The sequence below is a fragment of the Sinohyriopsis cumingii genome, chromosome 3 (assembly GCF_028554795.1).
Source record: "Sinohyriopsis cumingii isolate HCF-2022 chromosome 3, ASM2855479v2, whole genome shotgun sequence".
NCBI classification, from domain to species: Eukaryota; Metazoa; Mollusca; class Bivalvia; order Unionida; family Unionidae; genus Sinohyriopsis; species Sinohyriopsis cumingii.
In genome coordinates this window covers 147,894,748-147,921,587 of record NC_142963.1, presented here as the reverse complement: position 1 = coordinate 147,921,587, position 26,840 = coordinate 147,894,748, and the positions used below count along the sequence as shown (strand labels likewise).

Sequence of the window (26,840 nt, the reverse complement as noted above, 5' to 3'; positions counted from 1 at the left end):
AAACTAAAATGCACTGATAAACAAACCTAAACATTAAATATATTAAATTGAAGAACCATGACTATCGAAAGGCACATCTGGATCACTAATGTAATTTGTGTAAGAAGTTTTATGAACTATTTTGGACTTACACTTGAGAAAAATAACTGTTAAGAAGAGACACGAAGAATGATTAAATTATTTTATTATATTCACATGAATTATGACTTCGACGAGTTTAGGATAATTAAGGGAATCTTTAATATAGGATTTTTGCTAAGGTATAAAAACGATTTAAACATTCCTAAAATAGTTTGATGTAAATATGAGAAATTAGCTGTGATAATCGACAAGTGCAACTGTTTCCTAAATATGGAAACATTCCACGTTTGGTGAAAAAGATTAGATGATATTTTTTATTCCCATGGCAACATTTTTGGTTACTAACCATATAGTTTTTTTAGGAACATGGATGTCCCACAACATCTGACAACTCCTTCAGCCATAATTGCAATCCTGTCACTCAGGATATCCGCTTCATCCATAGAATGTGTGGTAAAAATAATAGTTCTGCCCTGGCGGAACTGCTGTAATATGTCCCAGAGCTGTCGTCTGGCAGAGGGATCCATTCCTGAAGTAGGTTCATCTAGAATTATCACCTGAAATGATATATCACAAAATATCCAACATAAATGAACAGCTTGTAAAATGCTGACTTGATGAGGATTCCTTTTCACCACTGTTTTTTAGAGCTTAATTGAAAAGTATGAGTCTCATCCCATCCGAAGAATTTTCGATACTCTTTTAGTCTGAGTATTTGTTTCATGACTTTCTTCCAAGCAAGAAAGAAAACATTTGCATAAAATATCAGCTTTATTCATCTCAATTCATTATCGCTCTAAGGGTCTGCAAGTTCGAGTAACGCAAAAGCTTAAACATATTTTCTGGTATAAAGCACTATCTAAATTTAAAGCCGAATCAACCACCGCAAGTTGGTCAGAGGGACTATTCTTTTCTCTAACATATTTGCATCCAAAGATGGACGCAATGCAATTTTTGGAGGCGTTTGGAGAGAGGGTAATAAAATAAGAACTCCGCACAAAATTTGAATGATACTGAATAAAACCTGGAACAAAGGTTGCAGTGTCTTATCATTGATGAGCGCTACATTTTATCATCATATACACACACAGTAATGGCTTGGGGCAAAAAGCATAGAAATTAGGGCCAACCATGATTTTCTTTAACAACGTTAAATAAATACCGGAAAGTAAGTCAAATGACCAGTTTTGATGTATGACACATGTTAATCCTATGAATGTTCCCTCAGTGTATGTCTTGTGTCCATAGTTGTAAATGCATTGACAATACAACCTGAACAGTATGTGGGGAAGCTGTCAAAACGCCCAGAACAAAAGTCACATCATCATCGTTTCGGTGTACTAAACACTACATCCCAAAATCCATGCATCGTGCATCTTTGATGACTATAGGTGAGGTAAATAGGATTTTTGATTCAGTGCTCATTTCAGATGAAATTTAAGAAATCAGTTAAATGGTTGTGAACCTTCATATGCATGCATACAAAAAAGTATCTAGGAGGATTTTTAAAAATAATGTCCATCTTAAACTGAAATTAATGATCACAGTCATTCCAAAATGTATAATATTAGCCAAACATTGATCTTTGCTTTCATAAAAGAATGTCTCAATAGTTTGATTGTCTGGTACATAATGCGAATACAGGATCAAAATTGAAATGACTTAGTGTTGTTTCTAATTTCTACTGTAAATAAACATTTTTGTTGTTGATATCAGTGTCTGTAATTTTGTGAGAAGTACAATAGAACAAAATCCCACCTTTGAACCAGCAATAAGAGATATCCCCACCGACAATTTTCGCTTTTGCCCCCCAGAGAGTGTATGTGACTGGGCATCTCGCTTAGCCTGGAGTCCAAGAATCCTTAACATCTTTTTCACCTCTTTGTTTACATCGCCCCATGAACAGCCCTTCAACTGAAATTCAAGGAAACATATATAACAAATAATTTTTTTTATTTGTATCTGAATTAATTTCTGTAATTTTGCTTTAAATATTTAATTTTCATCAGCACTTAAATTTATTGATGAGGAAAAGGTCCTTTATTACCACAACTCTACTGCAAGAACATAATTACAAAAGGTGGTGGGGCCCCGAGTGGCCGAGTGGTCTAAAGCGCTCTCCGTTACGGATCATTGCCATCTCACCTCTGTCAAAAAGTGGTGTAAATCATCCACAGGTATCCTTCCAACTTTAGTTCTTAAGAAGAAAATATATTTCTGGCTTACATGTGTTTCATCAACGATCACGTTATGAGTAGCCATTTGACTCATCGGGTTAAAGTAGAAAATTACTTTCTGCATCACATCTTGGACTAGAATTCCTATTGAAGTCTTTCAACTAAACCTCAAGAAAAAAATTTTTTTAACATGTGCTTTATCTTTTAGTCAACACCAGTGCATCCTTGTAAGAAGTTGGCTGGTAATAACCAATTTACTTTTCTGTGTATGTTGATTAAATTATTACCAAATAGAACAACTGAAACTAGATATGTGTTGATGGAATGCAACAATCCTTTTACAGTCATCTATGAATGCAAAACGTAGTCAAACAGACTTGCTAGAAAACTTTTGAGTTCTGCATTCATAACAGGTCAAACAAAATTATAATCTCTATAGAAGATTTATGTATAAAATTACATGGTTCTCCATTTCTCTGATCTGAGCAATATAACATGTTTCCAGCATGAGTATTAATGCAGTTTAGTCATGTTATTCCATCACTAGTTTTCTTTGAGTATATATTAACTAAATCTGATTGTTAAACACATTTATAAGACATTCAATGACCCGACACAAAGAAACTGTACCCATTATGGATCTGAAAAAGCAGGATAACCAGAAATGAATATATACTAGGATCAAACTTCCCCACTGATGGAGCCAATAAAGATGCACGGTAAATGTAGAATATGGTTCCACGTTCTATAGGAAATATTGCAAATGTACAATTCCATTATACATGTAAACCTTACACAGTATCTGAAGGTATTAAATTGAATCACATTATGCTGTTTGTGTGATTTTTATAATATCTCAACATCAAGTCAGTGATCTAATGGCATTTGATAAACTTTAGTAGTTGGAAGAAAACAGACAAGAAGTGTGTCACCTATTCATACTAGGATGAAGATTTACCATTACTAAATACTTTTAAATCATATGATTTGTGTATTCATAGCTATACTTTTACTCACCATTAGCCAAATACCCCACAAAATGTTAGAAACTTATTCTTCTTTTCCCATAATTCAATTACTAGTAAAATGCAGTACAGTAAATCAAGTATTCATTAGAGTTATATCTAAATGCTTTGCCATCTTTTTATTTTTTAAAAACCTGAAAAAGTCACTGAATGTGAAAAACAGTTCAGCATCACATAATTTTAGCAGCAATTTGGACATCTTGCCTGAAGATGAATGGATTCAGGGAGTTCATTATTGATCTTCCACACTGTGCAAGTCTGATAATTAAGGTTCAATGCACAAATTTACAGCATTTAATGTAGCATGAAAAACTGCAAGATGCTTTGGATATTGTAAGAAATACTGCCAAATAAAAATTGACTAAATAAAGGTTCATGGTTACACATGTGACTGTGTCTGTGAAGTAGATTACAATAAAAAAGGTATATAATTAAGGGATAGTTCTACACTGGTGACGTTGACTTTGCTCTGGTCAGATAGATCCTTTAACAAATAAAACTTAAAAGTGGACACAGGATAAAAGAGTCCCTTCCTATAATTATGTTGAATTCTTTTGTGGGCTTGCATATAAATGAAACGATTTTGCTTATTGCATACATGGCAGATAAAATATTTGGTTCTGTCCTATAGGTATGTTGACCGGAACCATACAAGTGTACATAAGATATAGTATTCCCTTGCTATAGCTATGTTGTGTGGAACCATGAAAGTGTACTGTATATTGAGGTCACTTTAATATCAAAACTGCATTCATCCCAAAAAGGTGATCAATGTCTATACCCATATTTATATGAGGAACTGCATAAAAAACAGGACACTCTGTAGAGAGGGACTGCTGTATTAAACAGAGTAAAAAACGGGACACTTTGTAGAAAGGGACTGCTGTATTAAACAGAGTTAAATACAATTCTGATTAATTTCTCCTTATTATGAAGCTACCTCCTCTGCAATGGAAAGCTGGCTTTTCAAAAGTGATTCCCTCTTTCATAGGAATAAACTGATAGACATTCATACCTTTATGTAACTTCATAACAAGGGTGGCCTCTCTTGAAATAGGCCTCTGAAAAAGAACACTACTGTCCAAATGTAGACAACAACTCTAGCAAAACAGACATTGCCACAAAACAAAAGTAATGATGGTATCAACAAATTTACGGATAATAATTATCTTACCAGAGCAAAGAATTTGAGATGTTCCTCAACTGTCATGGAGTCAAAAAGGATGTTGTGCTGTGGACACATACCCAGATTTTCACGAACCTTGGAAATGTTAGTTCTTATATCGTAACCGTTGACTATAGCTGTGCCGCTTGTTGGGGAGATAAAACCTGGGTGGGGGGTACAAAGAAACATACTTATATTTAAATGATACTTTCAGTGCTGATGAGCATAGACTCTTTTGTCAAATATGTGTCTCTCTAAGCACACTTCCACAGATGGTTTCTATGTAATGAAGTTAGATGCCGTTGTATGGAAACTTCAACAATTTGGGCAAGAGAAACGTAGTCAAAACATCAACATTTCTACTGGTGCAATAACGTATAGAAACAATGTAGAAAAAATAGCTGCAAAATTATATATTTTCTTCATTAATAGTATGATTATGTGAATGTTTGTCATTTGCGTTATTACATACAATGAATGGCAGAATAAACAATATCATAGACATTTGCCACCCACCCAGCTTGTGGTGTGATGTTATTCTGGCCGACAATGAAATTCCTGATACAAATGTAAATGTTTGCAAAGTTATTCTGTGATTCTGTTACTCACAAAGTGCAAATGTTAAATATGTAATGTCTTCATAATAGCTTCAGTCAGAAATGCTACTAGCAGGGTGCTATCCGTTGACAAGCTTTCTTATTATATATGGCACCTCTATATGATTTTCCATGGGATGTTTGAATGTATCCTTTGTATACCGTAATTAGCCTTTATAATGAGTTTCTTTTAACACAGATTTCACCATCATTTGTTACTCACGGCTGGTAAATGTTTCTACATTTGTGACCACTAGCAACAATAAAATGTGCACATATAAGTTGCTGAAATCATGATTACACGTGTTTTGACTGAATCTGATACGAAAATGATTATGCCCCTGTGAACACATTGTGACAATATAATGAGATGAGGGACAAAATTAGCAACCCTAACTAGTTTTTTAAAAACCACTTTAACTGCATACTCTACTATATTGTTGCATCTAATGACACCTGCATTTCCTAATGAAAAAAGAGTACCAAATGTGTCATCACAAATTTTGATGGCTTGATAATTTTGTACATCCTTTGATGATACAGTATTATCCAAACCGAGTCTAGCACATAAAATGAACACAGGACAGATGAATACACCTGTTCATAGTAATGTGTGTACAAAAATGTCAAAATATATAGAATATAGAGAACCCAAATTGTTGCAGTACTCCTGAAAAATTAAAAATCTGGTGTTTACCAGCTGTGAAACGGGAACGTTCAGAAAGAGAGTGAGATATAGAGAGAACAGGAATAAATGGCTGAATGCTTGTCTTATAATCATGTTTAGAATAACTGAATAAATATCTTCTTCCTAGTTGTTTCCTTGTCTGTGTGAATTATATTTACTTTCAAAAGGACAAATCTTTGAAATATTGCTAAAATAAAAATCCCATATGGTTTAATTGATCATTACCTGCCTACCAACAAAGTCTTTACTTATTATGCAACTGCCTTTAGCATATTGCCGTGTTACCATTGTTTCAGAACAGAATTATATTCTTTTTTTAAAAACAGGAAACAACAAAAGATGATTATTTATTTTGAGAAATAAAATGGTTGACACTTTGCTTTTGTTGTTCAAGTAGTAATGTATTTATGTAGTCATTTGTGGAATCAATTGCAGAAAGATTCCATAATCTTTGAAAATAAAAAATTGAAATGCCAGTTAGGGAATTATAAGATCCCTATAAACTTTTAATTTAGCATCTCTGTAATGATGTCCTATTTATGAAATTAACCTATTCTTGCAACTAGTATGCCTATCACTTGGTTCCCTTCCTATTCATGATCATGTTTGCAAATGATTAGGACAATCCACTAATTAATGTTAAATGATTTAATTATGTTACACAAGTAATGCTATTTAAAACTGGCCAATTGAAATGTGTGGAGCTACACCTTAATGTGACTGCCAGCTCACATTAGTGGGATATGCATGCCTTTTAACTTTTTTCATTCTATCCAATTTACTTGATTTGATACAAAAGATATAACATTGTAAGTTAGATCTGCTTTAAGTGATTGTAATGATGGAAATCACACCTCAAAATACAGTTATGATCACCTAAAATAGAATACATAAACATTCTGCAATTATAAACAGATCACAAATTAAACACCAACCTGTCAACATGCTCATAGTGGTGGTTTTTCCAGCTCCGTTATGACCCAAAAGTGATGTTATTTGACCTTCATACATGTTCAGGGACAAATCATTAACAGCCACAGTCCTGTTTTCTCCAGATCCAAATTCCTACAAAATATGTTTCATAAAATATCTTTGCATAATGGCTTCTTTTGATGAATTAGTGATATAAAGTAATTAGAGGGCTAAATTAATAAAAGCTGGCAAAGTCTGGTTAGCAAGTGCAGAGGTCTTATTCCACAGATGTCTAACATTCCACAGATGTCTAACATTCCACAGATGTCTAACATTGCATTGTGGAATATCAGCCATATGAGGGTCTGATAAACTTAATCTGAATTTTGTCTTGGAAAAAACCAGAAGGAGGTTTTTACAAATTTGAATAGTTATTGTATTGGCCATTGAGATTAGATGATATAATACATCATTGAAAACATGTACATTTGTGTGGACTTATTGAGGAACACCTCCATCATCTTTGTGTCTGTAATAATGTGGCCAAAATATATTAATATGTTGGCAAAGAAATCCATAGAAAATATTAACCATCCATCTTCTTTTGAATGCAGTGTAGTTATACATGCCAGTGTTCTCCCTAGGACCTTTTCCCTTAACAGTCCCACAAAACTATTGTTTTGTGCTGTTACACCTTATAACTTATTGCCATGCTATCTGCTTCTGCCATTATGCTTCAGAACTCACTATCTGATTGGACTGTTAACATTTAGACCTTGCCGCAATGCTATCCTCTTGTGCCGTTACACTTTTATTTCCTTGCTATCAAAATAACATCAATCTGTTAAATGAATGTCATGTCACCTACATAAAAAGCCTGTTAACAACACCAGTTCTTGGATATTTAATTAAGACAAACCAGGATAGTCACTCATTCACTTAGTCATTATCCATTGTTCCTTGCTGAAGTGATTGCAAGTAAGCAGTCTTTATTCTGAATATTTCTTTACACTGACATAGTCATGTGATCACTCAGTGATGCTGGAGTCTGCTGGTGGTTTGTGATCAATAGGTTTTATTTCCATCGAAAAGTTATACATATTATGTTTTAAGTTAATTCTTGTGAAAAATGGACACACAGCCATCGAACATACCTAAAATTAACTAGCCTGATGTTGGACTGGTTCTGAAGATTTCAAATTGGTTGCATTAACAGTGATTTATAATTTAGATATAGTGATTTACCAAAAAAAGAGCTCGTGAAACAACGGACATGGCCCACCACTGAATGAAAGACAATGTAAGTTTGCAATAGGAATGTATTACATTATACTTTTGGTGGTTTCATTTCTTTTAATAGGGTTGACTAACCACTTTCAGGTGAGTGTAAAATGTGACTATGTGAAGGTAAAATGGCACGTGTTAAGACAGCTCTTGGTACATATCAAGGAACCAATGACCTTTAGAAAGTAATTGAAACAAAATGCCTTTCTTGAACAATAACATTGAAGAAATGAAGGATAATATTATGTAAATTCAAGGACAAATGACTATGACATGAAACCATGTTATAGCTAAGGGAAATAAAGAATTATATTTCAATACATGAACTTCTCTGATATATCATTGATACAAATTTTTGTAACTGTTATGATGATAGTGCTCACATTTTAAAATATTTGCTCACACTAAATACGTGCTAACCCAGATGCTCTCAGAAATCACTGCTGTAGACATTCTGTGAATTCTTTGTTCAAATCGATGCAGTCACCAGAATGCAGGTGGCTTTCAAAGGTACAGAGGGTATTTTGTCTTTAAAAAGAACTCATTCACACAATCTAACATCAGTCATTTCATAAAACAATATATATATATATATATATATATATATATATATATATATATATATATATATATATATATATATATCTTGTTTCATACGATAAAATATAAAATACTTTTACATTCTTCCATTTGTTTCTGTAACAAGTATTGTCACAACGTTACTTTAACAAAATGCTTATTTTCAAGTTCAGCATATGTGATTGATTACCTCCCAAAAGCTTTCATAATTAATGATGGACTAACTGTGCACTAACTTATATAATAAAACATCCATAAGAGTAAAATTTCCATGAGAAATTTCCGAACATTTTTCTGCTCACATTTTGTTATTTACCATACTCAAGGAATAATGGGAAAGGACCATTTTGTCGGAAAAAGTACCCTTAGTTTCAAAGAATTATCAATATATTTGGAGTGTTTTCTCTTGGATTTCTAAGCATAGGGTAAATTTCTGTACAACTGTGATACCAGTTTTAATCTTAAATGAGAAAAGGTTTCATAGCTTAGTGGCAGATCCCAAGTTTATGTAAATTGTGCTAAATTTTAAACACAAAAACTTTTTAACTGGATAGTTTTCACTTTTGTTACCAATCTATGGACTTAAACTAAAAAACAGAAATTAGTGAAAACATGCAAGATTTGTCAATATAACAAATAATATATGTTCCCATAATAGAAAGTGAAAATTTAAAAAGAACTTACAGCCCCTCATAGTAAAAAGCTCAATAACAAGTCCAAATGTATAGAGTTCCTAAGGACTTCCAGTGGTGTTCTGCGTGAATTCAAATTTTGAAAATGCTAATAGCCTCATATGCTAATGTGTCAAAAGTCTTGATGTATCACAATGATATAATCCAAACTGTTCTTGAATGAATTCACAATAATCCCAAAATAGTGTTTTAGTCCAAAAATATTCAGCACTTTGTCCAATGAATACATTAAATAAGTAAATACTCTCAAATTAAAAACTAAACACATCAATACGACTGATTCCACTTTGGATGTTAAAATAAGAATGAGGAATTGCGTAGTAAACAAAATGAACAACAAAACAGAGCTTGGAAACATTAATGGAACCAGGATAAGGGTCATTTTCTTATTGCATTTGTAAACATCTTGCTTCTAGAACATTCTTAATTCCTGATATTGAAAACTAGACCTTGAACTCAACATCTGGAAATATGTTTACCTCCAATTAAAAATGACCTTAATATATAACTGAAAATCATGGAGAAATATTAGCTATGTAATATATGCTTATTTTGTAAGCAACAAGACATTAGTCAGATAGGACCCAAACTCAGTTACTAACCAAGGTCAACCACACAGTATGACATATATTCATGAAGCAAACCCAACACAAAATACAAACTAAATATACATAACAACTTTTCATAACCAGCTATAAATCAAATTTTGAATTGTAAGGGGTACAATATTCAACTTTAAAGTGCAATAAAGTGCCAGCTTGATTTTTTCAATTGCCTCAAAAAGAGACCGCAATAATTAGGTGGATGACAAATGTCTCCATGTCAATCAAAAACCGTTCCTTAATTTACAATAATTTGACCAAGAGCCTCAGATAAAACTCTATATTTAAGAATTAGAAAGTTTATAAGCAGGTGTCTTTTTATTTTCACTTGAAAAGTATGATACAATTTATTGGCAGATCGCACATAACAAATTTGAATACCTAATGTGATATAAAAGTTATGCAACTATTTGAGTAATACACACGATTGCTGCAAATGGGTCATGGCATATAATGTTATTCAGTATACTCATGAAAGATTATTTATGCAACTGACCTTTTTGAGGTTCTTGATAGATATTCCACACTTCATATCTGTTCGCTCTCTTTCAAAATACTCAGGGTCATGACCCATGTCATTGTTACTGAAAACTCTCTGGTCTATCTTTTTACTGCACCAGTAGGATGGCTACAAAAAAATAAACTTTTCATTCATCCAATGTTCAGCATGGTAGCTCATTTCAGCTAGTGATGGAGACCTGATAGATATTAATCGCTCTGACATCTTAAAACGTTTTTTGTAGTCTTTGCGTTTCAACTTTTAATCATGTAATGTAGTATGGCATTGATTTCTAATGCTACATTTTGCCTCATTAGTATAAATTTATGTTACGTAAACGATAAATAAAAGGAGAACCTAATAACCACATTATGCCAACAATGTGTTGCCATGTAATGAATACATACCTGACAACAATGTGTTGCCATGTAATGAATACATACCTGACAACAATGTGTTGCTATGTGATGAATACATACCTGACTAATAATTTTAAGCAAATGATGAATGATTCTCATTACAGTGTAAGTGCATTTTGATGATGTTTTTTATTTCTTAGTTTTAAACTCGTTTACATATAATATTTATGAAATTATATTTGCATTAATGAAAAAAACGTCTGTAATGGAATGTTGTTTTATTTATTCTGATTGATTTTTACCTATGGAAACTTGCAATCTATACAATTCATATATTCTTCCAACAATGGATTATTGTCCTAATGTATGGGGAAACTGTGCTAGATCTGAGCTTGATAGGATTTATAAACTTCAGAAACAAGCAGCACATGTAATTTTAGATGCATCTATTGATCATCCCTCAAAAGTATTATTCATAGAACTCAAATGCTTCAAAATATATGACAGGACAGATTTTCACAAGGTAGTTCTTTTATATAAATGTCTACATGGAACTGCACCAGAGTATCTTCAGGACTTATTCAGGCCTCTTCCAACACAATGCCAGTTGAGATCAATATCACATGGAAACCTTCTAGTACCAAAACCAAGAACAGAACAATTTAAAAAGAGTTTCCAGTACTTTGGTATAGTTCTGTGGAATAAGCTTCCACTACATGTAAAATCTGCTGAAAATACTAGAGTATTTAAGAATAGATATCATGAGCATGTATGTGTTTCTAATAGATAATTGAATTTAGTATTGTAACACTAAACATCTTAAAATAAACAGTAATTATTGCTATCTTCATATAATGTGCATTGTTATACTCTCCTTAAGAGGGCCTCAAGGGACAATAGTCCTTAATAGTTCTTGACTAATGAGTCACCCTCTATAAATACAGCGTTATTATTATTATTATTATTATTGGTCTTGTTGCTGCTAATGGGGTTTTATATGTTTCATCATTCGTTCCCCCAATAAATTGAACACATCAATTTTATTCTTACCAGGAAAGGAAAATAGAAAGGCTGCGCTACACCAAATTCCCCTGGGTGGACACTGTCCACATACATTGCAACAATCATGTAGATTGCTGTGTCCACAAGCAGCATGATAATGGCTAACAGTAGGGTGAAGTTGTCGTCCACTACTCCTGGCTCATGGAAATTACTCCATTGCGCTCCTGATCCTGGTGAAAAATACTTTAATAGATCAGCCATTACACCTACCATAATTACTTGCTTCTAAGACAGATCCAACTGTAAAGAACATAGAACTAATCTACTAATACAAGCTGCACTGTCAGATCAGGATCAACGTTGTTTGTTCAACCAATTACTCCTAATGAACTGCACAAATCCATATATGAAGGAGCATTATGCAACAGCAAATATGAGTCTATGCAATATGCAGTTTGACCCGATTTACAGGTGAGTACATACAGTACTCACAAGAATAATGTGTAGTTTTCAGTTTGACCTGATTTACAAGTGAGTACATACAGTACTCACAAGAATAATGTGTAGTTTGCAGTTTGACCTGATTTACAAGTGAGTACATACAGTACTCACAAAAATAATGTGCGGTCTAAGGTCAAAGTATTGTTTCCTCTGGGAAATGTTTTTTTCTACAAGCAGTCATTTTATTATTAAAGGTCTTATCAAATAATACTTGCTGTCCAGTTCTTCGCATAAATTCAGTGTTAAAAAGTGCAGCCTAAAAGTAATCTAGGCTCAGTTTATGACCCATATAGCATGCAAGTTGCCTGCCAGGCTCCTACGACGTTGGCATGATCGTGAGGCAAATATTTGAATAAACGTCATAGTATAAGATGTTTAACAGTTTAACATAAATAAATTTGACTCCAAATTGAAAATTTTAATGATGAAACAAACACTACAAAACATACAATTTAAATGAAAATGGAAGATGAAAAACAAAGCAAAGCTATTAATATCTATCAGGTCTGAGAGAATATATGAAATACTAATTTAATTTCAGTCTGCCAAACAAATGTCTGATGTTTACTCACAAACCTAATATCAGTCAAGTAGATATATCTGTGTTTAGTGAGGATGGGACAATGCTTTTCAAGATTGGTTTTAAAGATGGGAATGGCAATGTTTTATCCTGACTGATCCATTTCATGAAAATGCATGCGTCTCGTCACACTCAAATTCACAAGTCACTTTTGGGTTGAAGCTGAAGAAACAAGAAAGGCCTGCAAAATATTTCACTATCCTTTGTGTCTGACACAAAATAAACAAGAAATCTGTTCAGATTACAATCAGGTCCTATCTTATGAGGTCAGGTTGAAGAAACTGACTGCAATCACCTATTTACTTTTTTGTTCTGTTTCTAAGCACATTAGATTTACAAAAGCATGTTACACATGAACCAGATACAAGGATGAGTGAAGGACCACTTTAGCAACATGTTTAGCATGAAACAGTTTATTTGTTACCTATGAGGGATAACATGCAACAAAGTTTGACAGATAACTATATGGCATTACTCAGACAACTATATGGTATTACCCAGACAACTATATGGTGTTACTCAGACACCTATATGGTATTACTCAGACAACTATATGGTATTACTCAGATAACTATATGGTATTACTCAGACAGCTATATGGTTTTACTCAGACAACTATATGGTTTTACTCAGACAACTATATGGTATTGCTCAGAAAACTATATGGTATTATTCAGACAACTATATGGTATTACTCAAACAACTATATGGTGTTACTCAGATTCTGAACAGTAATTTGACTAATACAAAATAAAGATATAAAATACTTGTGCATTTAGATGAACAAGATGCAATGACAAGTGCTTTGATTTATTTTCCTTCATAGATTGTCCACTTTCTGTGTAACATGACTGGATATAATATCAGTTCATGCTTTCAGCCATTATGCACGAGATGAATATCAGATTCGTTTTTATTGGTGCACATTGGATAAATATAAAACATATGAGCATGAAAGATGATAACTTTCTAAGACATGCACTCAGACAATTCATGAACTCCAATGTTGACACATGGATAGTTCACGCAGTTCATCCAACAATTCTACACACCATTTATGTAAGAATTCATTTAAAGCAATTTCAGTAAGATGATACTGAGGACAAATAACATAATTTGTGTCACATGCTACAGGGTATGGTATAGAAACTGACAAACTTGTTTACGTTATGCCTTAACTTGAATGAAAATCTATTTACCAAGATGTGAAATAGAACACTGCAATATTTACCTATTCCCTCATAGATGGCGATGGCCTTGACCCCAAATGCCATGGCAATATTGGACAACAGGCAAGCAGCTAATTTCTGACTTTGGGTCATTGTACTGTAGTATTGATCCAGAATGTAGAACACACAGAAAGTCAAAAAGAACAAAATGCCAGCAGAGAAGGCAGCAGTGTTAGCTGTAACATGAAAATAAGGTGATTCAGCATTATATCAAGTGAGTAGTACATTAATGTATAATAAACCTGAATTATCTGTGAAAAATCAAAGAAGTGCAAAGTTTTCCGTAACATAAATCAAGGATAATAACACAATGTCTAAATACTCTGAGAAAGGCCAATTGTGAATCTACTGCATCTCTGCCTTTCATGAAAACTGAAAACAAATCTAATTTAACTCAAAACTTAACCACAGGTTATAAGTGGCCTTTAAGTAAAATAAGGTAAATACAAGGCATTCAAATGTAAGAAATAAAAAAGTGCATTTCTTCTCTGTATTTCATAAAAAGTAATGCATTACTTTTGAAAGGTACCACATTTGAAATTAGGATAAGGTTTTTCATTGTCATTCTGATACCAAATGCTTTCTGTTACACAATGTCTACTTTTTTCCAAGGTAATGCATTACTTTTGGCAAAAGCAATGCATCACAATAATGTAATGAACATGTTTCGACCTATAAAAATTTAGATAACAAATCATTTTATTGATTTTGTCTCGTATATTTACTGCCATTATTTTGAGACCTAAGGTTCCACAAGATAATAACATTTTCAGAGAATATAGATTAGTTTCAATAGGCTTTCTCAATTTCAGTCAAGAGTAGAAATGAAATATAAACGTTAATGAAGTTAATATTTATTGATTGGGGGTATATAACACAAAACGAGCAACGTGGTCCTTTTCTTCTGATTATAACTAACATTCATAAGAGGTTCGAGGTAAAATCAAATCCATTCCTTCTGATATGTAAATGGATGCAAGCCCAGATTTACCTGAATGGAGTGGAGCTGGATTATTAGTGCCTCTCTTTTATGTGATTTTCTAACTATTGTATTTCTCTTTTAAGGTCATGCTGAAAATGATGGATTAATGGTGTCACGGTCGTTAACACTTCTTGTCAATAAAAACAATTGTTGGTTTACAAATGTCATGCCTGCTATTAGGTTAGGCATACGGAGGAAATGGACTTAACATGCTTCAAAATTATAGTTGAAAATATCTATGTAATTACAATATTTATGTTGGACTATAATACACAGATGACATTTTTGTATTGTACATCTGTTTTGCTTCTTTGTGTCTAGTATAACGCAGAATAATCATCTATGCGGATGAGATAATATTTAATACATACCTTTAAACAAGAAATAAGTTTTCCGAAACAAATAAAAATGTTTCTCTATACGGCATCTTCGAATAAGGTGTGTATGTTAGATCAATATGTCATTGCTCCTAATTTTATTTTCAAACCGGGTGGTGGGCAGACAGTTTCGGGTGTGGGTGGTGGCTGGATTGGGATTTAATTGATAATGTCTCTGCTCCGTTGCAGTTCAGTTGAAGGTGGCGCTAATTACAATTCAGTTAACTGTGTGCAGTTGCAAGCCCCTATACATGATTGCCCAATGAAACCAGTATCTGACCACTAAGGGGCAATTCAGTTGACCCTTTTGGCCTCAGCTCATTATCATAAAAGAGTAAGGTAGAAAGCAGACCCAACTTCATTACACCATTCATAAATGTACTTGCACATGCATGAGTAGTTTCTTTTTGCTTGTTTTCAAAGGGGTTGGTGTGTATGTCAGATCTTTATGTCATTGCTCCTAATATTATTTTGAAAGTTGTTGGTGGGTGGACAATTGTGGGAGTGTGAGGTGGTTGGATTGGGATTTAATTGATAATGTAATCCTCTCCATTTATATATCCGTGTGCTAGAATACAATATGCTTAAGATTAAACTTGATTCATAGTGCATTTTGTGTGCATATTCAAACTAGGAGTAAACTTCAATGAGCACTTGAAGTTAAAATTGTAATGAAGAATAGGAAATCAAATGTGAAGTTAAAGAGCACTCCAATTTACCTATATATACAAATTATCTGCCATTTGTAAAAATGATGATAATATTTAATTCCTAATATCATTCTGTGCTGTAGGTTCCAATATCTTCTTGTTTGTTTATTTCAGTATAATCATTTAATAATTGTTTGTTCCTTCCTTGTTTGGTTTATTCATTCATAGAATCAAGTAGCAATAATAATGGTAGAGAGGACATAGGTCCCATATATACCAGCTCATAAGATGAGTCCAGCTGCAAACAACATAGACCCTGATCTGCGTATTGCATCATACGCAGGCAGATTACGTTTTTTTTGTATATTCTAGTATTTACTACTTACAAACCAGATCGACCCAGATGTGCTGGCCCATTGTGCGATAGGCAGTTGCAAGCATGTGCAGTTTTAAATTGGATTCAACACATCAGCAAGAAAATACAATAAATATGAATAAAAAATATGCTTTCATAAAATGAGCAGCCATATGTAAAAATTTATGTAATGTATATATAATTATATGTCAATTTTGATTAAGTGAACACCAAGCTCAGTCTGAAAGAACTTTCTTTCCATATGTATTTCATGTGCATTCCATATGTATTCCATGTGTATTCCATGTGTATTCAATTCGTATTCCATGTGCATTCTGTGTATTACATATGTATTACATATGTATTATAGAATGTATTTTACAGCTTTGGTCATAGATACATTTATTTACTGAAATGGGAACCCAAATCTAGCATTTTTGTAAACCCATATTATTATCTCCTTAACTACATTTAGTCAAAATCGAAATTTGTTGAACACACTCCAAACATTTTCAATTATAAATATAGTTATCCCTCATTATAATGGAGTACCTGGGACTGCTGACCATGACATCCACCAAATCGCAGCACGCCAAGAACAGTAGTGTGTACTGAACTGAGGTCTAGTGAGAGTCAAAGCATAGCGGATATGCTTGAATGTGTTTTGAAAACTGTTTCAACAGAAATGTTTCAATCTATATTGTCATACATTTTATAGATCAGTTCAAATATAATGACTTCATGTTTTGCATGGAATCTATAGCAGTACCATTATATCCAGAATAGTATTATAATGAAAGGCATTATGAGGTAGAGCTTAATAATAATATTTGTCCACCTGCTTTACAATGGAACATTTTTCCCTGTACAAATTATACAGCTTAAGATATCAAAAGTGTACCTTTATGTTCAAAATTTTATTTAAGAAGCAACTACTCACATAAAACTTTGTTTTACTGGTGTATGAAAAGCACACCCTTAATATGTAGGCTGCCTAATGAGTTGATAATACAGTTAATGACAGAGGGAACAATACATGGATAAATAGATGTGTGTATCCACAAAATTGTCTTCCTTATCTGTGCTTTTAGTATATATAGACCATTTCATGAGTTAAGTGGAAACTTAGTCTTGACATGAATGGCGAGATTGACATAGTCAATATCGTGGAATTAGGAGTGAGCACATGAACTTGATCTTAGTTATAGTCTGTGGGCTTTATATAGATGGTAGTCAGAACAGAATAGGTAAGCACTATCTAATTCCGGGCTCTTGTGGATTATTGTAGATCATTACTTAGTTGTTGTATCTGAACAACACCAGACAATAATATCTTATGAGAAAATTTTAAACAAATGGATCATTGTGTCTTTAGCTATCATGATTTTATGTTGATTTCTGAACTCCGACGTGAATTTTGTGGTCTTGGCAAGTTTGCAGTCTTACTGGGTAACATTCACTGCACCCAAACTTCAAAAGCAACATTTTTTCAGTTTTCTACCAATGCTAGTATGTCTGCATGTTCTCTACCATTTTCAAAGATGGTGATGAATGTGATGAGAGATAAAACTGCTATTGAAAAAATGTAAAATCCTTATATTGAATCAAGAGGTTTGTCTTTAACCTCTATCTGTTTGTTGTAGAGTGTACTAGGCTCTGTATGTATGATATATATACTGAGTATCAAAATAGAAATAGGTCAAGTAATTTTAGCCACAATGATTTGCAAAATTGAAATAGGTCATGTAAATTTAGTCACAATGATTTGCAAAATTCATTGTAGAAAACTATTCAAACAAGTTAATATCTTAAACTATTTGTTATTGTTTGGAGTTTAATGTTTTAGGCATTTTGGATGGCGACAACTTTTTCTCACACTTATGCAATTATTTATCTCATTATGAAATAATACGTAATAAAATGTACGTCTGCATATCTGTGATATCGTTTCAATATTGATTTCCAACTGTGCAAGATATTCTTTAAGCTTTGGCTTTTAGGTTAGGGATTCATGGAACATAATTTATGTCAGTCCTCTTTCACTTGTTTCGCATGTATTCAATGTTACAATTTCGTTATAAAATCTAAGTTTCAAAACTGTTAGCTGCACTTGGTCTATATGTTCATTTGTTTGTCGCATTGGGAGATCAGGGAACACATGTAACGTCAATCCTCTTTCACCTTTTTTGCATGTATTCAATTTTACAATTCAGTTATTAAATTTAAGTTTCAAAACCATCAGAGTTAGTTTGCAACATATTGTAACAATTTAGTGCTCAAAATAATAAAAGTTCATATTTTTATATCTGCCATTTTGTATACTGATTCCAAATAAAGAGTAAAAATATATCCATGTTAGTTGTCCACCTTTGATCCCAGCAACCTTTCATACATAAACCATAAATTGAACCTGTCGCAAAGCAAGAGCAGAAATAAATCCATACTGATACAACTGCATATCCACATTACTAGTTTATTTTCATAAATAATGAAAGAACACACATACATGAACAGGACAATGCGACATTGTGTTCGAAAGGTAATAATAACATATTAAAATTGTCAGCCAATGTGCAAGATTAAATAAGACTCACCTTTCTTGAAAAAGGTGCTCACCATAAAACTGAAGGCAATGACGGACAGGCTGTAGCAGAAGAGAAACATGTAGAACAATGTGGGATCTGTGAAAGAAAGAACCTTCCCTTTCTCGGTGAACTTGATGGAGAGCAGCATCGTATAGAAAAGCATGGCAACAGCCAGGTAGATGAGACACTTCACAAACCATGACAGCCAGTAGACAGCATTGCTTAGACCCATCATTTTCATTGATTCCTGTTTTTGCAAAAGAAACGATTAGAGTTGTTGGAAGTTTTTCTTAAAAACCACTATAACTTGTAGAAATATATTGCAATCAAACATGAATAAGAAACACTTATGTTGATATGGGAACAGTGAGTCATTATTCCACTAGTAACTAAGAAAACATTGTGTTACAATTCAAATGCACAATTTGATAGAATGATATACTTTATCGCATACAATGTGACTGTAGTATATAATGTCAGTTCATGCTTGATTAACTGATACGATCTGAAAACTCTCTATCTCTAACGCTACATGTTTTATCTTTCATCATACATTGATGAACAATTAATGTCACAACTATTGTACCAGTATAATATGCATATATAATTTTCTGTCAAGAGACACAAATTCGTAATGATGAGAAGAAGAAAAATGAAAAGTAACAAGATTTGCATAAATTAAATAGTTTCTAAGGACTCATTATAGGTATGGAGTTTTCGATATCGTGGATGACTTATTCCTTTTGTCATGGAACAAGAGCCACCTTTAGTATATTTACATGAATAATACTTGTCTAACTGTTCCAGGCAATGATTCAGATATAATGACTGATAAAATACTGACATGTGATAGTGTAACTTCTTAATTGCATTTTTATTTTAAAGAGCAATGCTTAAATTGATTTGCTTAAGCATCATACCGTACCAGAATTCAGATCAACATTTGTGTGTGTGTGTGTGTGTGTGTGTGTGATTAGGATTTTTAATGTAGCTTTAACAATTTTTCAGTCATATCGCTATGATGTCTGCATTGTAGCAGTTTATTGTGATGTCTAGCACCGGGGTATCATGCCGCAGACATGTAGCATGTCCCACCAAGTCACATTATCCTGACACTAGTCTGACCAGTCCTAACACTAACCTCTTAATGCTGAGTGCCTAGCGAGGCAGCTGTTAGTACCAATTTTAAAAGTCTTTGGTATGACTCTGCCAGGGTTTGAACCCACAACCTCTCACTTGTGTGGCAGGTGCTCTAACCACTAGGCCACTGGAGCAGTCTGATGAACATTTTTGATTATGGTTTAGCATTTATACTGGTAAATGCGACTGTCTTGATGTGCATGATGAAATGTTTATAATATGCAAGCTTGACCAAGTAACCAGATTTAGTAAATAGTTTCAGTATTGACTGCAAGTTCACATTTCTTGATTACTTACAATCGGAATATAAAGGTTGTACTCCAACAATTTTACAACTTGAATAACTGTGATGGATCACAAATACAATTCACAATACATCCTAATAATTCTTAACTGTAACTATTAGTAATAGCAGCATCGCCAATTGCTCTTAAGCTGCTTTAATTTGCTCAGCATGGCCAATTACAGGAAAACAATGTATAAAGAAAACAGGATATGCACAGCAATAAAGGTGAATTATAAAAATGTCAATGTTTAAGCACTTACAATCAACTTAGGCAAGATTCTAAGAATTTAAAAATATACACGAAATCTGTCCGAAATCCTGGATGATCCAGGTGATGTGCCATTTGAATCCGAATATGGAGCACATGCAATCCAGACAGACACGTTGAATGAGCCACACAAATTTACATAGTGGATTCCAAGTTGAGTGAGCCATACTAAATTTAAGTAGTTGATTCCAAGTTGAAGGAGCCATACAAATTTACATAGTGGATTCCAAGTTGAATGAGCGTACTAAATTTAAGTAGTTGATTCCAATGTGAGTGATCCATACTAAATTTAAGTAGTGGATTCCAAGTTTAATGAGCCTTACAAATTTGCGTAGTGGATTCCAAGTTGAATGAGCGTACTAAATTTAAGTAGTGGATTCCAAGTTGAATGAGATACTAAATTTAAGTAGTGGATTCCAAGTTGAATGAGCCATACTAAATTTAAGTAGTCTATTCCAAGTTGAATGAGTTAAATTTAAATAGTGGCTGCCGAGTACGGACAGTAAATCATGTACAAACTCATTCATGGTCTCATAAAAACCAAACTTCATCCAAACTCTGAATTTGAACAAGGTAAGTATGTGGAAGAAACCAAAACTATGAAAAAGAGTAACCAGGATCTGCAACAGTTCCTAATCAGTGCTTAAAAGATGAATATAGAACTTATATGAGGTCTCATCAGCATAAAAACATTGCATCTTGCCTATAACATGTTCTTCATCAAAGGTAAAGATATGATTTCTAATTATTATAACTTTTCTAACTATTTGCCATTCATTGGTGCATTAATTCATTAATCAGAAATATTCCTTGATCTTATTGCATGTCTGATGATACATTGCTGATGTAGATCCTGAACAGAGAGCTCAACAGCATGACAGTGTGACATATGTACCTTGTGTCTACTATGCATACTTTTGTGCACCATTGACTGCCGACAGGAAAGTAGTAATTTAATATGTATACGAATATGAGGGAATTTTAAATTTGATGGCATGAACCATGAGATATAATTATGCTCCTTCAGATTAAACGACAGCAAGAGTGCATTGTTTGCAATATCGTCATAAAATGGTCTAAATGTGTCATAATGTGGATAACACATTTGCATTGGATAAGGATAGTTAAAACATTGCAACATGTCTCCTTTACTGGCCCCAATGATACCAGAATAACAGTAAAGCCAACAATAATGTCATCACACCCTCAGATACACAATGTTTTCAATATACTCGTACCTTCAACATTTTTTCCTTTTCATATGCAATGTTTTTGGATATTTGAAGTGCATTCAGCAGGACGCTAAGGACAATGAACAGGGGCAAATTAGACTGTAGTATCGACGCAAGCGGATCTTCAATATATGGTGGGTAGGGCATTCTCTTCAACTTCATGTCAAAGTCTTTTGTAAAGTTCACCGAACGATTGAACTGCTCTATGATGGTCTTGTCAAGGATGTACTGGATGAACAGGAACCCATCATACGTGTATTCTGGAATGAAATATTGAAATATGTTTTGTATTACAAGCTACCCTGTACTGCAGTGGAAGGTTGCTAGTGGTGTAGGAAATGCATTTTCTCCCATGTGTAGAATTCTAAAGAATTTAATGATATATTTCATCTTGTCTGCTAAGTCTGAAATACACCTAGTGTAAGAGGTATTGAAAGCAATGTATTGTAAAATTCTCATCTGAGAAGACATTATGAAAATTTAGTGCAACTAAGCCAGTCTCTTTAGTTTCCTACAGTGGATAAAGTGCTAATTTGGGTGCATGTTTCAAAACCTGGCAGTATATCAACGTGTGTCTTTAAAGTATTATCAAGGTAGATAAGCTGGGTCCATATCTTGGATTCTGTGAAGGTTCCCAATTATGTAAACGAGTCATTTTAGATTCATAAACTTAATCATGTGCCAGTCCTTAAACTTGATACGAATCTCTCTAATTTACTCTCCATGAAGTGTTATGTCTTCTCATTTTGTGCATCCATTTATTTAATGTGTCCTGTTAGCATTATCAAACCTGCTGCATGTCCCAGTGGAAAGAAAAAAGAAACAATTAAACATTTTAATTTACTAATAAATTGATACCTTTATATCACAACAGTTATAAAACATGGTAACCTTCATATTCTATTTAGATCCAGTGCTACATCACAAATGCCTGACGTATGGTGCACATAAAGACAAACATGTATTTTGAAGATTCGATTATTCACGACACACTATGTACAGTTATGTCCATTAATGAGGACAAAATCATCTTCGAGTTAGTTACTGCACAAATTACATTTTATTCAGAAATATTAACAAGAGTGCCATGAATGGCACAAAATACGACAGACCACTATGTAATGCCCCCTATGTAGAAAGATGAATATTTGGTTACACATGTACACATGTTGAACAATCTGTATATTGTGTTTTATTTTTATTTTTTGTCCAATGCTGTTTTAGACAACGTAAACTTACTTCTTTTTAATAGCAGGTAGCTTATGAGTATGTATTTATTGCCATTGTAATGGGTGCTAGTGTTGTCTTTAGTTACATGTCTTCACGTGTTAGGTAAATAAATAGTGGTAGCACACATTTATGGCAACATAAGGAAAATACATAGCTTTTCACATGTCTTATTAGTAATAAACCTGAACCAGATCTGAATGTGGTGGACATAACCATTCCCAACGGTAGCAGATAGAATGCAATGCAACAATGACATGTTCAGAAATGTGTGGTGTCTGTTATAACAAGCAATATATGGCAAGTTATTATTATTTAAAAATTGTATAGTTGAGATCAGGATCAGTTTTCTTTTGCATGAAATTGTACCAGTGTCTACATAGAACTCGTACCAGTGTCTACATAGAACTCGTACCAGTGTCTACATAGTACTCGCGATTTGATGTAGCCTTATATTTGGTATTAATCCAATTTATATCCTAGTAACTCATTCAATCTGCAGGAACACAGACTGTAAATAATTTTAATTCGGCTTTAACTAAATTAGCATCATAAACATGTCCGGGTGCATTAAGTTAATGCGCGTGATTTAGTTTGTATATATTCATACTTATATACCTAAACTCATAAAACATCTCACGTAGTAATCATGTAAATCACCAAGAGAATTCAATGTAGCGTGTTTCAAAACATCTTTGCACACTGACAATCGTGATCTACGTTTCTTGATTCGTTTGCAATTTAGTTTCATCGAAGATGCTTTGAAGCGTCATCCGTGTACCGTAAGCATTCATTCATATAGTTCAATATTTGGATTAAACATGAACAATACGTTGAGTGGTTTCAGTAAATTAGTCTTCATTGCGGTTCTTTGAAAGCGGTTTTAATGATCGTCTAATGAACCCAAAGTTATATTGAAATATGATTGTAATCTTCATGACAACTTCATTTTCATCTTTTACAAATGCATCATCTATAAAATAATTATGAAACGAAATGTATTTATTTTCGTTATTGTGGTATTAGGATCACTTCTTGATCGGGATAGTTTTCACTATAATGCTGACAATCAAATTAGATCAATGATGTAGTAGTAGAATTATATTAGGACATTGTGCATTATATTGGTTTGTTTGGTAATAAAAGATGAGTCGAATCTAACGAAAATTATTATTCCACAGTACTGATAGTTGTCTCGATATATATATATATATATATATATATATATATATATATATATATATATATATATATATATATATATATATATATATATGACTGTCCCTTTCTCTTCCTTTTCTTCAACTTATCTTATGTGTCAATCAAAAATTTATATGCTTTCTCATATGTATTTTCTTCATGAAAAATGTCACCAGCGACTTTAGCTTTTAATGAATGGATCTTTCGTGAGTGTTCATAAATAATGCACCGTAACAGAACCATCTGTTGATTCATTTTTGAATGTTGACACATGCGTATATATTTAATAACTTACGTAGTAATGTTAAGTCGTCGGTATCTAATAGTAACCTTTCTTTATTTACAAGTTTGGCTGGTGTAAAGTTTGGTTTAATATAGTCGTCGTAAAAATGTCATGCGAGAGGCCGTCTTGAAATATAATACGCGATAGATTATAAGCATCATTCTGCTTATATCTAACATCAAGAAATCTATTATTCCAGACTTAAAAAAGCAGCAGAATGGCATATTAACTTAAATGTAAATCGCATGAACATTAGTAGCTCTTTTAATTGTTGCCAGTTAGCAAAAATATAGTTTCCAGAAATCAAAGGCAAAACCATTCCTTGGTTTTAACTGCTAGGTGTTGTAATCACCTGGCAGTAATATTTGTCATAAGATTGCCAATATTTTCATTTAGTGTCAACAAGCCTATAAGATGTCTATTGGTGAGAACCCGATGTCGATATTGACATCCATTCAGGAGGAGCAGCGATAACAAAATTGTCAAGATGGCTGGATGTCAGATCGGCGCCTTTATATTTAGGACCAACTAGGCATCATAAGAAGTCTTTTAGTGAAATTCTGCATGACAACAACCTTTCGTTGATTAGTGCTGATTACAAAATTTTCAAGATCATTGCCGTGGAGGCCATATTTGATATCTGAAGGGCTCATTTCTATTGAAGACAAAATGATCATTATTATAAACGCGCTTATAAAGTTTGTTGGCAACTCATCCAGTGAGTTGGAAGGAGTATCAGAAAAATAGCTACAAATTGTGAGCCATAATGCATGTATAGTTTTTTATTTGACACAAATTCAAAAATGAATTTTCAGATGTTTATATATTACAAATACAGGATATTTTAACAGGCAAAGAATTCATTGCTCTTCCCTACTATGACGATGGGATGGGGTGGGGTTATAGCATGTTTGTTATGTCAAATCACCTCAGTCATTTAAATTACACGGCCCCTTATTTTAAATGCTTTAAGCATAGGGAGGAAAATCAAACTGCTTGCATACTTTTTAAAATAATACACAGTTAGATGCTAACAAATTCCCTTGTCACACATTCATCAAGCGCAGTAAAAACTGATTTAACAGGTCACCTTTGAGAAAATAAGAAACGTAGAGTTTGAACTCCCGTGTCTACTTAATATAGATTAATTGCAACAGTTTGTAATTGCTATAAGGGACTTTTATGGATGGCTTAATACAGTAACACGTGCTTTGTATGACAATTTCAGTTTATTTGATTTTTCATTTTTTTTAATGGGTAAGACAAACCTTTTAAACAATTTTAATTATCTATAAATTGTGCCAATAAAGTTGTATTCTTTGATGCATAGACCGTGCCCTGTAGGAACCTGTTGCGTGGGGAGGGATTGGGTGCGGTAGAAGACTGTAATAATTTGGGTAGAAATCTTACGTCCATGGTTTGAAAAAGGTGCCTAACCAGCTACAACAGAAATTATTAGTTCACATAAATATTCATGTGATAGTCCTTGAACTATATGCCAATATGTCTAACTTATTTTAGAATGCACCTCCATGTCATGTGATGATGTCTTCTCATTTTGTGTATAATTCAATTATTGCGATTTAAATGTGTCCCAGTAGCATTATGAAACCCAGTGCAACACAATTACAATATAACGCAAAATAAAACTAAATATATCGACTAAAAATACATTATTAAAAGATACACCTCTGCAAGGTAGACTAGCCGATGTCTAGAGTTATGTCCCTTAATGACGATGCTAACACGGCTTAATTAGTGCACAAATAAACATTTCTTATGTTTCGAATTTTTAGCAATTATTGTGAGATAGCTACTTTGCAATAAAAACTGAAATCGAAAAGGAAATGAAATGAAAAGAAAACCATATTAGGACCCGACAATATTCATTGATTTTTTTTAAAGTCAGCCATTGACGCGTCGTCAGGTTAAAAAGCATTGCCTACAAATGCGCAGCATATCCTTATGATTTCTTTCACCATGCATTATTATTTCGTTGGTTTTTTTTGAGAAATATAAATGACAAAAACCCTTGTAGGAAAAAATACCATAAAAGGGGTCTAAGCCCAACTAAACCATTTATTAAGTGTGTGACTTGGACGCGCGCGCGCGCGCGCACACACACACACACACACACACCAATAAACCCCTTGGAAAACTCAAGAACCTGGCCTCAGATTCATTAAATTTTCCAAATTTCTGATCAATTCAGCATTTTGCATTAGTGTGTGTTTAGAATACCTCTGTCTTTATGTGCCCTTCAGATACAGCATAAAAGATGAAA

General features: G+C 33.3%; 1 protein-coding gene across 2 annotated transcripts in view; it reads right to left on the bottom strand.

Annotated features, from left to right (window-relative positions):
• The window catches only part of LOC149804110 (phospholipid-transporting ATPase ABCA3-like), an 89,721-nt gene that overhangs the window by 40,221 nt on the left and 22,660 nt on the right, over positions 1 to 26,840 (bottom strand). For both annotated transcript variants that reach the window (XM_089954075.1, XM_089954074.1), the window contains exons 3-11: positions 21,853 to 22,106; positions 18,930 to 19,167; positions 13,974 to 14,147; positions 11,710 to 11,891; positions 10,298 to 10,429; positions 6,668 to 6,797; positions 4,458 to 4,612; positions 1,840 to 1,995; positions 428 to 638 (exon numbers count right to left, since the gene is read on the bottom strand). In XM_089954075.1, coding sequence (XP_089810201.1) covers positions 428 to 638; positions 1,840 to 1,995; positions 4,458 to 4,612; positions 6,668 to 6,797; positions 10,298 to 10,429; positions 11,710 to 11,891; positions 13,974 to 14,147; positions 18,930 to 19,167; positions 21,853 to 22,106 — 1,632 coding nt within the window. The remainder of the gene's footprint in view (positions 1 to 427; positions 639 to 1,839; positions 1,996 to 4,457; positions 4,613 to 6,667; positions 6,798 to 10,297; positions 10,430 to 11,709; positions 11,892 to 13,973; positions 14,148 to 18,929; positions 19,168 to 21,852; positions 22,107 to 26,840) is intronic.